This window comes from Sinocyclocheilus anshuiensis, unplaced genomic scaffold (assembly GCF_001515605.1).
Source record: "Sinocyclocheilus anshuiensis isolate Anshui unplaced genomic scaffold, SAMN03320099.WGS_v1.1 scaffold723, whole genome shotgun sequence".
NCBI lineage: Eukaryota > Metazoa > Chordata > Actinopteri > Cypriniformes > Cyprinidae > Sinocyclocheilus > Sinocyclocheilus anshuiensis.
In genome coordinates this window covers 571,531-586,983 of record NW_015551048.1, presented here as the reverse complement: position 1 = coordinate 586,983, position 15,453 = coordinate 571,531, and the positions used below count along the sequence as shown (strand labels likewise).

At 38.5% G+C, this 15,453-nt stretch overlaps 1 protein-coding gene across 2 annotated transcripts in view; it reads left to right on the top strand.

Moving 5' to 3' along the window:
* The first annotated feature begins 931 nt into the window (after window positions 1–931).
* The window catches only part of kcnt2a (potassium channel, subfamily T, member 2a), a 33,178-nt gene continuing 18,656 nt past the window's right edge, over window positions 932–15,453 (top strand). For both annotated transcript variants that reach the window (XM_016451699.1, XM_016451698.1), the window contains exons 1-13: window positions 932–1,023; window positions 1,253–1,332; window positions 1,648–1,747; window positions 4,036–4,084; window positions 4,258–4,317; window positions 4,525–4,599; window positions 6,625–6,708; window positions 7,243–7,337; window positions 11,140–11,320; window positions 11,655–11,819; window positions 12,862–12,998; window positions 14,149–14,212; window positions 15,258–15,366. In XM_016451699.1, the coding sequence (XP_016307185.1) occupies window positions 932–1,023; window positions 1,253–1,332; window positions 1,648–1,747; window positions 4,036–4,084; window positions 4,258–4,317; window positions 4,525–4,599; window positions 6,625–6,708; window positions 7,243–7,337; window positions 11,140–11,320; window positions 11,655–11,819; window positions 12,862–12,998; window positions 14,149–14,212; window positions 15,258–15,366 (1,291 nt within the window). The remainder of the gene's footprint in view (window positions 1,024–1,252; window positions 1,333–1,647; window positions 1,748–4,035; window positions 4,085–4,257; window positions 4,318–4,524; window positions 4,600–6,624; window positions 6,709–7,242; window positions 7,338–11,139; window positions 11,321–11,654; window positions 11,820–12,861; window positions 12,999–14,148; window positions 14,213–15,257; window positions 15,367–15,453) is intronic.

The following is a 15,453-nucleotide window of genomic DNA, read 5'->3' as shown; positions in this document are numbered from 1 at the left end:
GTCTTGATTTAAACACTTCATAGTCATGGTATAAGATGCTCAAAAACAGCAAGATGCTGTAGTCTTCAGTCTGCATGCTTGCATAAACCAACAATTAATATTAAAGATAGGCTACTGATAAATACACAAATGTTCCTCGGATTTGATTGCACTCCTGCGAACTGTAGACAGACCATTGACATTCAAATATATGAAAATAAACGGCTTTTAATGAAAATAAACATTGAAGCTTTTTATGATGTTTGTCATCTTTATTTTGGAAGAAAGCTGTATTTACAAAATGAAACGTTGCACAAACTGCGCAAACATAATGACACAGGCTATGCCTGAACAAGTCTATAGTAAGCTACTTACAGCATTTCCAGTGTCTACAGTGCTTACTAACATCCCAGACGTTCTCTAGGATATTATCAGTAAAGAACAGTGTTGAATACGGTAGGCTAATTAACGCAAGAACAGGGTCGCAAAAAATTGCTTTTAATAATAATAGGGTTAAATGGTAAATGTCCACGCAGAGCGCGTTCCTGTGTTGGTCTCTTCTGTTTTATTTATTTAATTATTTATTTACATATACAACATATTTGGCCGATGCATTAATGTCTATAATAGCTGATTTTAATATGCAAAGCCAACGAAATCGCACATGTGAGAAGAAGCTGCTGCTGAGGGGAAGCCGCTGTCGCTGACATACAACTTCTGACATCAATATTTGCATCAGCATTTACATATTTGCGTCCATCAATCACAATGACCAGATGTGAGCGTTTACTCTGGGAAGAGAGACAAAGGAATTCGAGAGAGCGATTGATTGGCAGCTCGACCATGAAATATTAAGAATAATTGGAAAAAGGCAAAGACACAAACAAACTTTTGGGCTTATATGAAGTTGTCGTGCTGATCTTGTAAAGAGTTTATTGCGCTTTTGAGAAATATGGCTGATGGAGAAAACGAAGTGGCACCCTTGCCTCGACACAGATTCAGGGATTTTTTGCTTCGAGAGCAGACACGGCAAAACGATGCCAAGTAAGTGCTTCTAGATTCCTCCGTGTTGTCGAATGGCTCAAAATTGAAATCCTTATATATTTTTATATTGTTGTGTTCAAAAACAATGTGCTAACTGTATTATATAACTCCAATGTGATGAAGTGCAGAAATAGAAAATCAGAGCATCACATTTTAAGAAGTATTTATGAGAGATAACAATCATTCCTATTGTTTAAGCAGTTGGCTAATTCTGCGCTTTGCCGTACAGGGTGCAGGTTGACTTCTATGTCAAAGAGAATAGTTTGAAAGAACGCCTGCAGTTTTACTTCATCAAAAACCAACGATCCAGTATGTCTCAGATTTTTGTCTCTTGACACTTTATTTTCCTGTTAAATTCTCAGATCTTAAAATGATGTTTCTTGTTTCCATAATACAAGGAATTCAAAACATTATAAAAATATTTTTGAAAAATATATTTTTAAAGAACATTGTTTAATTTCACACTGGTCTAAAATTAAATGTAGTTATAAATAATGTTTTAAAATGTGTGTTTTGTTCCATATGTATGTTCCAAAAATCTCACTTGTTGAGTGCATGTGATCACATGCTTTTTTTACTACCCGTGTCTAAAATGGTTTATAAACACTGTTTTGTATTATTCAGGTCTCAGGGTGCGAGTGTTTTATCTTTCGCTCGAGGTGTTAAGCTGCATTTTGTATATAACCAGAGTGCTGAAGGACTCAAGTGAAGATGAATATAAATGGTATATATTTTTTTATTGTTGTAATTTCTTGTCTCTAATTCCTTATACACAGTCAGTGTCAGACTCTGGGCCAGGTTTTGTGTGTCTTTGCTCCCTATGTGCTCCGTCTTCCAGTTTCTCTGTCTCGTGTTTTGAATTCATTGTTCCCAGGTGTTTCCAATGTTAATTGTCTTTAGTTCCAGGTGTCCCTTGTCGTCCCCCCATCAGTTCCTGTGTATTTAAAGTGTGTTCTAGTTCTTGTCCTTTGTCAGTCGTTGAACGTCATCCTGTCATCCTGATGTGGCGAGTCCTGTGATCCCCAGCCTTTGTTAATAAAACCCTTTTGATTTATTCTACTCCATGTCTCCTCGCTCCTTCATTCCCGTGTTCCTCGTGTGTGTGCACCGTGACAGAACGACCGACCAAAACAGTAAGCGGCGCTCCTTCACCCGTGTTTTCGTTTTTTGAACAGTCTTGGTTTTCCTTTTCTCCCCTGTTTATCTCCGCGGTACAAAGACCGCCGTTCTGTGAAGCGTGCCGGCCGCGCCATTGTCAAGCGCCAGCCGGGGCTATCTCGCCGAAGACAAGCCCGCCGGACACTCAGAACCAAGCCGCCCAGATGTTAAGCTTGCCAGCCGCGCCAAGTCAAGTTCGCTGGCCCCGCATATGGCAAGCCCACCGGACATTAATGTGGCAAGCCCGCCACCTTTCAACTCTCCAGTTCGCCGACCACGCCTTTTCCCCCCGATCCAGAAGAGGATGCTAGGGGCGAGGAGAAGGATGTCGGCTTCAGCCCCAGAGCTCGCTCCAGTGTTGGCCGAGAACACGCCTTTTCCCCCCGATCCAGCACTCCAGTTCGCCGACCACGCCTTTTCCCCCCGATCCAGAAGAGGATGCTAGGGGTGAGGAGAAGGGTGTCGGCTTCAGCCCCAGAGCTCGCTCCAATGTAGACCCAGACCACGCCTGTTCCCCCCGATCCAGAAGAGGATGCTAGGGGTGAGGAGAAGGGTGTCGGCTTCAGCCCCAGAGCTCGCTCCAATGTAGACCCAGACCATGCCTGTTCCCCCCGATCCAGAAGAGGATGCTAGGGGTGAGGAGAAGGGTGTCGGCTGTGGCCCCAGGGTTCGTTCCAGTCGGCCCAGGTCCCGAGTATAGCCCAGGAAGGGCTCCCGACCCCCAGTTCCGCCCAGGAAGGGCTCCAGATCCCCCGCAGAGCCCAGGAAGGGCTCCCGATCCCCAGTTCAGCCCAGGAAGGGCTCCCGATCCCCCGCCGAGCCTAGGAAGGGCTCCCGATCCCCAGTTCAGCCCAGGAAGGGCTCCCGATCCCCAGTTCAGCCCAGGAAGGGCTCCCGATCCCCAGTTCAGCCCAGGAAGGGCTCCCGATCCCCCCCAGTTCCGCCCAGGAGGGGCTCCCGATGCCCAGGCAGGGCTCCCGATCCCCAGTTAAGCCCAAGCAGGGCTCCCGATCCCCAGTCCAGCCCAGGGGGGGCTCCCGATCCCCAGTTCAGCCCAGGAGGGGCTCCCGATCCCCAGTTCAGCCCAAGAGGGGCTCCCGATCCCCAGTTCCGCCCAGGAGGGGCTCCCGATTCCCAGTTCGGAGGGCCTCGGAACCTGTAAACATCCCCAAGTATTTTTGGGGGGGGTAGTAGGGCTCCAGCCGTAGAGGCCGAGGCGAGGGCTAAGGCCGCAGCCTCGAAGGCTGCTCCGCCATGACCTCTGGAACTGCCTGCACCACCATGTCCTCCTGTGTTCCCAGGTGTTTCCAATGTTAATTGTCTTTAGTTCCAGGTGTCCCTTGTCATCCCCTCATCAGTTCCTGTGTATTTGAAGTGTGTTCTTGTCCTTTTGTCAGTCGTTGAACGTCATCCTGATGTGTCGAGTCCTGTGATCCCCAGCCTTTGTTAATAAAACCCTTTTGATTTATTCTACTCCGTGTCTCCTCGCTCCTTCGTTCCTCGTGTGTCTGTGTGTGTGCACCGTGACAGTCAGAAGGACAATACAATAAAACATCTGGCCCAAGTTGAATGAGTTATGTAAAACAAAACTTGAAAAGAAATACATTGCCTCATTATGTAAAAGTAACTTCTGATATTCTGATTACTACATTTTTCTAATGACTTAAAAATGACTGTTCCATATTGATATTTGATATTTCATCTCTCCTCATAGCTTGGACGTCTCATGCAAAAATTATATCCTGTTTGAAATCAACTGGTATGTAGTTCCAATGAACTATAAACAGAAATTGAATATAAAATTGCTCTGATTTATTCATTTGCACCATTTTAATAACCCTGTATTGTTACCAGGGCCTCAATTATTTGGGTTCACCGAGGTCCCATACTTTGGCATGCACAGGTAGTCTTGCAGATAAATCTTGTAATATCCAACCATTTCTGACTTTTTTCCATTTTCTGAGTATTTTTGGATTATTTTGTGCAAGGTTTGTGTTATGGAACCGATATAAGGTTATTATTAATCATTAGAATATTAATTGGTGTTTGTATGTATTTAAGAGTTATTTTCTTTAGGTGTCTGTTGCAGTCATATGTTTATTCATAAGAGTCCTGCTGACATATCTACGATACAAGGTATGATTTTTCTATTTTATTTATTATTATTTTTGTATTTTCTTAGCTTTGTCTCAGATGTTAGTTTACAAGAAGCATTATCTGAATGACCCTGAAACCATGGTGCAAAATTAACAAGTAATACAGGCAACTTACTGATATATTTTCCATGCAAGTATATTGATAACATCTGTGATCATTCTGTTTGTTTGTGCTCTAATGATCTAGGGAAACATATGGCAGCAGGTACTTCAAATAGCGTTTATCTTGGAAATGATTGACACTGTGCCCTTTGTGATTGGAGTAAGTATATAATTGGAAAACTGTTGACACAACAATTGACACTAATAGTGCCGTGATGTTGGTACTGCCACATCTAAACACAGTTCTTTCCGATCTAAAGATTATATAAAGATCGATTTAAGACATAATCCATTAATATGTTTCATCTGGTCTTCTATAATTATCAGTGTTGTTTGCTAAAGCAATTATATCTTGTACTTAAGCTTATACATAGGGTTAGGGATTTTCCTAAATATTAACTATCCAGAAATCAGAATATCATGAAGACTCCTTTTGACTTGGGCTTATAATTAATCACCTAGAATACAACATAGCAACAACCTGGCAACCACCAGAACACCCTAGCAACTGCATAGCAACACCCTGGTAACCACTCTGAACAACCTAGGAACCACTAAACAACTCCATGGCAACTACCCTAAATGCCTTAGCAACCAAATAGTAATACCCTGGCAACCACCGAAACCATCCTAGCAACCACATAGCAACACCTTGGCAACCATTCTGCCTGAACAGCCTAGCATCCACAAAGCAACGCCCTGGCAACCACCAGGAACACTCTAGCAACCACATAGCAATGCTCTGGCAACCACCAGGAACACCCTAGCAACCACATAGCAATGCCCTGGCAACTGGCCAGAACAACCTAGCAACCACAAGCAACTACCCTGCCTGAACAACCTAGCAACCACATAGCAACACCCTGGCAACCATTCTGCCTGAACAGCTTAGCATCCACAAAGCAATGCCCTGGCAACCACCGGGAAGATCCTAGCAACCACATAGCAATGCCCTGGCAACTGCCCAGAACGCCCTAGCAACCATAAGCAACTCCCTGGCAACTACCCTGCCTGAACAACCTAGCAACCACATAGCAATGCCCTGGCAACCATCCTGAACAGCCTAGCATCCACATAGCAATGCCCTGGCAACCACCCTGATGAACACCCTAGCAACCACATACTGTAGCAATGTTCTGGCAACTACCCAGAACACCCTAGCAACCATAAGCAACTCCCTGGCAACTACCCTGTCTGAACAACCTAACAGCCACATAGCAACACCCTGGCAACCACCCAGAATACCCTAGAAAAACACAGAGCAATGCCCTAGCAACTACTCTGAACACTCTAACAACCACACACAACTCCCTGGCAACTATCCTGCCTGAACATCCTAGCAGCCAACTAGTAATTCCCTGGCAACACCCAAGACTGTCCTAGCAACCACACAGCAATGCCCTGGCTATTTATACTGAATATATGAAACATTAAAGACAAAAATGATTTTGTACTGTGGGATGTTTTGAGTTAATTGAATTCCTTATGTATAATAACCTTGTTAAAGCTCATTTATGTTCTTCCAAACTTACTTTGACTGAGCACTGTGAAGTGTTTTTACATATAATATAATTTCTTATCAGTGTTATCACTGTCAGACTTCCAAAACCCTTCATCTCTTGAATTAAGATTATAGTAATTTAATTTTAAAGTAATTTAATTAGTCACCATGAAATCAGAGTTTAACACTTCTTTTTACTTTGAGACTATTCTGATTGTTGATTTTTAAATTTCCAGCACTGGAACGCATTTTTATCACTCACCATGGAGGCAACTTTCAGACAAGCTTTCAGCGGCAATGTGAATTGATGTAATTGGCAGATGTGCTGCGCGGCAAATTAAACGAGAACCCATCAAAAGCATTAGAATAGCATTGCATTACTAAATGGCCTTTGCATGGCATGAGGCATTGTGCACATCAAAAACAGGCAAAGCAGCAAATTAATATTATCCAGCATATAGCTTTTTGCAGAAAATATTCAGATTTAACCTTCTTTATAATCGTTAACATTTTCTCAGTAACTGTAATGGATTACAGTTACATTTATTTTGTAATTAAATTATGTAACGCCGTTACATGTAACTAGTTACTCCCCAACACTGTTTTTTTATGGATCACATTTGTATTTTGGTGAAATGCTTCAGTTTTTTCAAAAAATGTAATGGTTGCTCTTTGTTGTAACAGATTTTTTATTGTCCTTTCCGAAACCTCTTCATTCCTGTGTTTCTGAACTGCTGGCTGGCAAAACGTGCTTTGGAAAACATGGTTGTGAGTATATATTTGGAAGAAAGTATAAAAAATTAATATATATCTAAAGTTCTGTCATGAAACTGTAGATGGCACAGTCCAATAGGTCAACTCAATCTGACATAATAACGTCATTATCACATGGCGCAGCTGATTGTTTTTTTTTTTGTATCAGCAGCCAATGAGATCGCTGCACAACATTCAAATACTTGGCTAGTGTTTGCTGTAGCAGTTGCAGCGTGCTTCATTAACCCTCCACCTCCCCCAGCTCCACCTGTATAGATCTGCTATGGAGTGATTATGTATGCTATATATGGAGGTTATTTCATATATGTTATATGTGCAGCAGCAGTATTTCCTACATGCTCATAGCAGCATGTTGTGGATGTATTGGCAGTAGCAAGTCTCTGTACTTGCTCTGCAGCAGCAGCAGTGTAGCAGATCTATTCTACCAAGACTAAACACATTAACATTGCCATGACCATTACCATGCTAAAACCTGTGAGAGTTGTCATGACAGAAATATATTGACATATTTTTCTCTGTGGCTTTCAGAATGATCTTCATCGTGCTATTCACCGGACACAGTCAGCCATGTTCAATCAGCTCCTCATCCTCATCTCCACCATCATCTGCCTCATTTTCACTTTGTGAGTCAGCCAAATATCTACTCACATATAAGCAACACACACAAATTCGACCCTAAACTGCTTGTCAGACAGGATTTCCCAACAACTGTGTCTCCTAGTCTTAATCAGTGTTCGCTTTCGTTTGGCTTAGACTGCAGTATTAGCCATGCAGCATGATCAGGGTCAGAAACAGATTGAACTGCAGCTCATTTTCTGTGGTTTCTGCTTTTAGAGGGAGAAGCACTTACTCACCACAAATGTACTTGTCCATCCATGCTCACATCCTTATTAATCCCTGGTGTGTTGCCAAGCTAATCGTAAAGTAGAGTGGCTCTAAAAAGTGTTTGGACATTTAAAGAATACATTACACAAACATAGGCATCCAGGGGTGTTGCAACTGAGGGGAAAAGGGGGAAGAAATGCATAGGTCCTAGAGCCTGAGAGGGGCCCCAACTTTGCAAATGGTTACAGAGAAAAACTAGGCTTCATACACTTATAGGGATAGTTCACACAAAAATAAAAATTCTTTCATCAATTACTCACGCTCATGTCATTCCAAACCTGTGTGATCTTCGTTCATCTTCGGAACACAAATTAAGATATTTTTGATGAAATCCGAGAACTCTCTGACCCTCCATAGACAGCAAGAGTCCTATCATGTTCAAGTCACAGAAACATAGTAAGGACATTGTTAAAATGCTCCATCTGACATCAGTGGTTTAACCGTAATTTTATGAAGCTATGAGAAGCATCACGCACATACCACATCGTGGTAGGGTGACATGGAGGAGAAGAATTGTTTTATAAATTAGTTATTTTATGTTTTATTTTGCGCACAAAAAGTATTCTCGTAGCTTCATAAAATTAGGGTTGAACCACCGATGTCACATGGACCAGTTTTTCTTACTACGTTTCTGTGCCTTGACTGTGATAGGACCCTTGCTTTCTATGCAGGGTCAGAGAGCTCTCGGATTTCATCAAAAATATCTTAATTTGTGTTCCAAAGATGAACGAAGGTCTTACGGGTTTGGAACAACATGAGGGTGAGTAATTAATGACAGAATTTTCATTTTTGGGTGAACTATCCCTTTAACGACCGAGGATCACACAATACCATTTTTTTTAAGTCATTCTGAACACAGTGAACTCATGGAGAAACATTATTTGCCCTAAACTTAGGCCATTTACACCTGGTATTAAGATGGGTTTTTGTCAATCTGATTACAAGTGTACAACGCTAAATACAGGTGTAAACCTGGTCTGAAAATCTCAGTATCCCTCTATTAAGCTTAACATCAAGCAAGCTAGTCTGGTATTGATGTAAAATGGCATCATGCAAGGTCGGAAATACCACCAAAATAAAATAATAATAATAATAATTAACTGCCCCTGTATGAATTCTTCAAATTTTTTGTGTTTATAACATTTAGAGTTAAAAAATATCATACAAGCAAGAGTGCTATTTTCTAGAATAGAAACACACTTTGCAAATGTGACATTCGTTTTAGATAACAGTTCAATACACTATAAATTAATTATATTAAATTTACTATTGTTAGATACAACATTGTTAATTTGGACTCTTTTTGCTCTATTTTGCCAGCAAAAATAGTTCCAAACTAAGCAGAATAGTTGTGTCTCTCAGCAACACATAGTGGAGTTTTGTTTTTGAATGATTCATTTCTTTTGAGCAAATGATTTAATGACCTATTCGTAAAGACAGTGGTCAATTGCTTCGGTTTGTGCGAATTGGTTGAATGAATGATTCTATGATTGAATTAAGACTTGCTGCCACCTACTGGCTGTTTAGATTCGTATGTACAGGTAATAGTGTAATTTCATTTTCTATTTCTATTCATTTTTTTTTAAATATATACTTAAAATTATATATTTAGAATATTAATCTCATACAATTATTAATGGAATTGTAATTGATGTGTAAATGGATTTTGATAAATGATCATAAGGATTTTCTTCATACTGATTTCATTTATTTGGTATAATAGCCCTATATTGTATAGTGATAATTAGAGTATATTAAGTAATTAAAAAGAGAGAGGTGTCCTTTTTAGGTTAGTGGTACAGTAATACTGATGTAATGAAGTCACTGTATGTTTGTAAGTAATTTACAACGACTTTGAATGCGGGCGGCTCAGCCAATCAGAATCAAGGACCAGAACTATCCTTTTTATAATATGACTTTCAGCAACTAGTGTCGGCACTAATAACTGGGCAAAATGTGCATATTGTATTCCAGCCTTAAACCACAATTTAAATATTTGTCTGAATGTTTAAAAATAAGACAAAAAGTATGGGAACTGTTTGAACTTGAGGAGAACTAATGTCATGCATCCACTAAAAATCACCAAAACACCAGTTGGTTCGTTCAGAGAAAAGCTCTAGCATAATTGTTTTTCAGATAACATATCTGCAGATTATCTGCTGTAGACCTCAGCAACATTAACTTTCTTTTTGTTGTCAACATATTGGAGGTTTTTCTTTTATCTCAGGACTAAAGCAATATACTAATTGCTCTGTGGTCAAGTGTTCATCATTAGAAATCCAGAGACAGCACTACACGATCACCATTGCACTGCCAGTAAGTGCATCTCAATGCTTTTAGAGGAGATTTTCACAAGCTGTTTGCTCATAGACTTGGTGTCATTTCGAGGGCTAATGCAGACAGAGAGTCGGAGCAAAAGATCTCTGTCATTTCCTAATCGCATCACTTCATTATGACCATTTGCCATATAAGTCAATGTGTGATGGTTTTACCCAGAAATGGAGCATGCATATCTCACATCTCTTCATAAACAAATATTTTTGCATATATGCATATACAAATATTTTTGTGCATCATGCATGTAATATATAACATGGTCAGTTTACATGCATTATGGCCATCATGCTGATTTTATGCTGCTTTTGTCAGCATTTACTGATTTTGTCTCTGAGCAAAGTTCATAAATAACTTTGAAACATCATATTGAATTGAGTGATTCATTTTAAACTCTACATATGTGACCCTGGACCACAAAACCAATGACTGGGCGATTTTTCGAAATTGAGACGTATATATCATCTGAAAGCTGAATAATTAAGCTTTCCATTGATGCATGGTTTGTTAGGATAGGACAATATTAGGCAGAGATACAACTATTTGAAAATCTGGAATCTGAGGGTGCAAAAAAATCTAAATACTGAGAAAATGGCCTTTAAAGTTGTCCAAATTAAGTTCTTAGCAATGCATATTACTAATCAAAAATTAAGTTTTGATATATTTACAGTAGGAAATTTACAAAATATCTTCATGGAACATGATCTTTACTTAATATCCTAATGATTTTTGGCACAAAAGAAAAATCAATAATTTTGACCCATACAATGTATTTTTGGCTATTGCTACAAATATACCCCAGTGACTTAAGACTGCTTTTGTGATCCAGAGTCACATATGGTCAATCATGAATAGAGAAAATAAGGAACAGTATATCCATATGAAATCATGAGAGGTCAACAGTGGCATTGCTTTTCATTAACGACTTGCTAAAATCATACTAATGAAAAGCAAATCCATGATCAAGACTGATTAAAATTGCATCATTCAAGAATATGCAGAATATGCACAGCGAAATTAAAATTTTGTATTGCAGGACTGTGTTGCAGTGAAAGTTTCAATTCTCTTCCATAACGAGTACAATTTGTAAACATATAAGACATTAATACATATATCACTGTAGTATACAGTCTCTCATGTGCTGCAGACCTAACATGGACTCCTTTGTGTTGTCTGCTTTTGTTCATTTGTTCCTCCTTTCTCCAGCATTTGTGGTGTTGAGCACTTGCAGCGTGCTGGAAAAAAAGTCACAGTTTTTGACTCTTTCTACTTCTGCATCGTGACATTCTCTACAGTGGGGTTTGGAGATGTCCTTCCTGATGTCTGGCCCTCCAAGTTGCTGGTTGTTATTATGATATTTGTGGCTTTAGTAGTCCTGCCTATCCAGGTAAGCTTGGCTTGATACTAAACTCTAAAACAGCAATGAATAACAACCATTGTAGACCATATATAGCATGATATACTATGGAAAAATGGATTTAATGGATAAAGCCCCATTTATTCTCACTTTATTATTAAAGTAAGAGCAGTCCTAACTTGTAACTTGAATGTTTTTACTTTAAAATTTTAAAGGGTTCGTTCACCCAAAAATGCCTTCAAAATGTTTATACACTTAATACCTAAATCCCATGAGGGATGTCTGGGAAGAACTATAATTTGCAGCCACTGTTACTGCAATGTCATTAAAGAATGAGAGCTAATGCAGTGCATTATGGTGTTAGTTTGAGGAGCTGGCCTACTTGTGGATGGAGCGGCAGAAGTCAGGAGGAGATTACAGCAAGCAAAGAGCAGAAACCGAGAGACACGTGGTGCTGTGTGTCAGTTCAATCAAAATCGACCTGCTGATGGATTTCCTAAATGAGTTTTATGCTCACCCCATACTTCAGGTACATAACAAAAATAAAATATAGCTGCAAGCAGCAATTATCAGGGTTCAGGCACTTTAAGGCCTTCATGCGCAATTGTAAAACGATATTGCGTATTATTTAGCGAGCTTGTAACCACCTAAATCAGCAATGAAAAACACCAATTTCAGCAAAATCATGTCATTTGCCATATAAATACTGTATTTTTCACTTTTATATAACGGTTATAATGCCACCTATGGACCGATCTCCATAAAATGTTGCATGCTTCTATAGAATCATATATTGCATGTGCTCAGCTGATTTCGTGAAGTGAGTTTTCGTTTAGGATTTAAAGGATTTTGTGTACAATTGGCTACGCCTATATTCTAAATGATTTAGAAATGCTACATTTCTAAAGTATTGACCTAGAGAGTCTAGAGAGTTGTACTGCAAAGTACTAGTTCACAAAAGTAGTTGTTGTTGCTTTTTTTTTATCTCAAATATTTAACTGATTGACAGCAGTGGTTCCAGAGGCAAAGTTGTTCAAAATGAGGAGAGCTATCATATGATATGAGTATTGTGTGTATGTGTGAAACACCTCATGATTACAGTAGCAATCACAAGATACACAAATGTCCTGACATACAGTAATGGCATTTAGGACAAAGACACGGCATGACAGCTTTCAAGTCGATTGGACAAAGGATGGTGTAGTTATAGCCATTTTTATATTTTTCTATTTTATAGCAGCACCAAGTGACCAATCGCCATGAACCAATACATATGAGAACCTAATTTGGTACATATTCATTCTGTTCAAGAGTTTTTAGTAAAAGTAGCCCCGCCCACTTTGTACATTTTAGCACCCCAACCCCCCTTAGCGAAAATGAATGGAACATTTTTTTTTTTTCTAATAACTTTTGATATTCGGACTCCAGAGAATCTTTCAGCCCTGGTTTGGTTCCAATTGGGCAAAAAACCTAGGACTAGTTTGCAAAAGTAGGTTTTGTGAAAAATTCAAAATGGCAGAAATTTTTTCAAACTTCATTTATTCTGTCTGTTTGTCGCTGTTGTCTTCCAGGAGTACTATGTCATCATCCTTTGCCCAGCAGAGCAGGATGCGGCGGTGAGACGGGTGCTGCGGATCCCGATGTGGTCACACAGAGTCATATATCTGCAGGGCTCTGCTCTCAAAGATCAAGATCTGGTCAGAGCAAAGTGAGTTTGAAGACATTTATGTTTATCTGCTGCGATATCTTGAGCCCTTTTAACACATCCCACATATACACTGGGCTTCTGCTGTGCAACTGCTGCCATATATAGAAAATACCAAGCTTTCTGGGTTAACAAGCTGAGTATTTCTTTTAAAAACAGACATAAATTATAAATGATCATATTTGAATTTTTTTGTTGAGTGGGCACTCGAGAGATATATTTCAAACTTGATCTAATTTTCATTGGGAATCACATTTACATGGAACCAGAGCCCAAATGCCAAAGTGTTGCCTTAAAGGATTTAAAGATCCAAAAAAAAAAAAAAATCTAATCAGTATTTTTGAGATAAAGATTGTGTAAGATATCAAGACTTAAATACATTTTTCTGACACTGTTAAATAATGATTAACCCAGTTTTGCTACAGTGTCCTTGTTACAGTGTAATTGTACATTTAACCCATACAGAAAACATATATTTTTAATATATTTAAAATATTTAAAAAATTGCCAAAATATTTTAGCTAAAATATGTTCCAAAATATATGTATGCGCATATATTTTCAAATATATTTTAGATTTTTAAATATGTTTTTGGCCATTTTTGTGTATTTAAAAAAATGTATTTTAACAATATAAATATATATTTCCTCCGTATATTTCAATCCAAAAAAAAGTACATTCACATGTCACATGTCACATATGAAGAAAAAGCTTATTTGAACATAGAACACATTTTGATAAAAATCAGCAAGGAACGTACTTTATAATGTTCCTTTTTTTTTTTTACAATATACTGTATATATTTTTGGAAAATATTTTGGAATATGAAGATTGAAACTAAATATATTTTCAGTTTCACAAATATATTTAATTGAGATCCACTGCTTATAACATATATTTAAGCATACATTTTGGCCATGAAAAAAAAAGTTGCATGTAAGTATGCATAATTTACTGTTATTACTATAGTGAGTACATGCAACGTGTAACAAAGACACTGCAAAATAAAGAGTTACTCAAAATTGTTTTTGTTTTTTTTTAAATATAAAGCTAACTAAATTGAAAAAGTTCACATTTTAAACAATTAAAGAAATGCCAATGGTGTAAGAAACTTAATGCAAGATATTCTCTGAAAACAAGTCTTTTCACACAGGCTGGATAATGCTGAGGCTTGTTTCATTCTGACCTGCCGCTGTGAGGCTGACCGCAATGCAGCAGTATGTATTACTGAGATTTTTCATCAAAAAGTGAAGAAATGCAAAATTATGATTAAAACATTTAAAGCATTATTGTTAAAGGAGTCATGAACTGCCTTTTCTTTTAATTTTGTACTGTTCTTTGTGGTCCACTTATAATGTTATTAAGATTTTTACATCAAAAAACATAATTCAGAAGTAGTTGACCCCCCTCATTAGAACGCTCTGTTTGAATAGGCATGGCAGATTGTGGACTCTGAAGTAAATGTCCAGAAGAATAAGCTATGATTGGCTTGTGTATGTTTGACAGCTTACATCCTTCATAGATGGACGCTGCTGTGATTTAGGTTAAAAACACATAAATACTCAGTACATGTCAAACAATCTGTAATAACAGACGAAGCAATAGTGATCACGTAATGAAAACACACACTTACTCACACTTGTGTGGTGTGAAATTACTGTCGGATCCAATATAGTCGGTACAGCATCGTCTTTTAATTTCAATCTTTATGAAGGTCCTGCCTTATTTTTAAACGAATCTGCAGTAAAATGAAGTGAACAAAGTCCTTACTGACGTGGTCTAGAACTTCTTTAAAAATGAAGTTCATTAAATAAAGTTTATCGATTTTTTTTTTTTCTGCGTATACCTGTGCTTGCCGCTCTTGCCATTTACCTACTACGTGTGCGAATCAGTGGGCGGGGCTAAACAGACAGTGATGTAGAAGCAGGTGTTGATCATCTTCTGTGGAGGCGGTGTTTATCCACACTATTACGTCATAAAGTGGCACATTCCTTAAGCTGTCGTTTGGGCAGACGGACTTCAATGTAAGCTGTTTTTAGTCTAACGAAAAAGTTTTGAGTTCTGAAACTTACAGGATGTTTTTATAGCACAATGACCTCTTATATGTCAAAAGATCAAGGGAATTTTGATTTCTCAATTCATTACCCCTTTAAGTCATCAGTGAAGGGATGGGACATGAATATAGAATGTTTTTTTTAGAGCTATATTTATGATAATTTCTATGAATATTCCACTTTTAATAACTTATTTGTTTCTTCTCAGGATCACCAGACCATCCTGAGGGCTTTTGCAGTGAAGGACTTTGCTCCAAGCTGCACTCTTTTTGTTCAGATTCTCAAACCAGAAAACAAATTTCATGTGAAATTTGCAGGTACTGTTAAATCAGTCTTTGTGGGTGATTCCAGAACATTTCAAACAATGTACGAATGCAGCGAAAGACATTGACACAGATATTTCT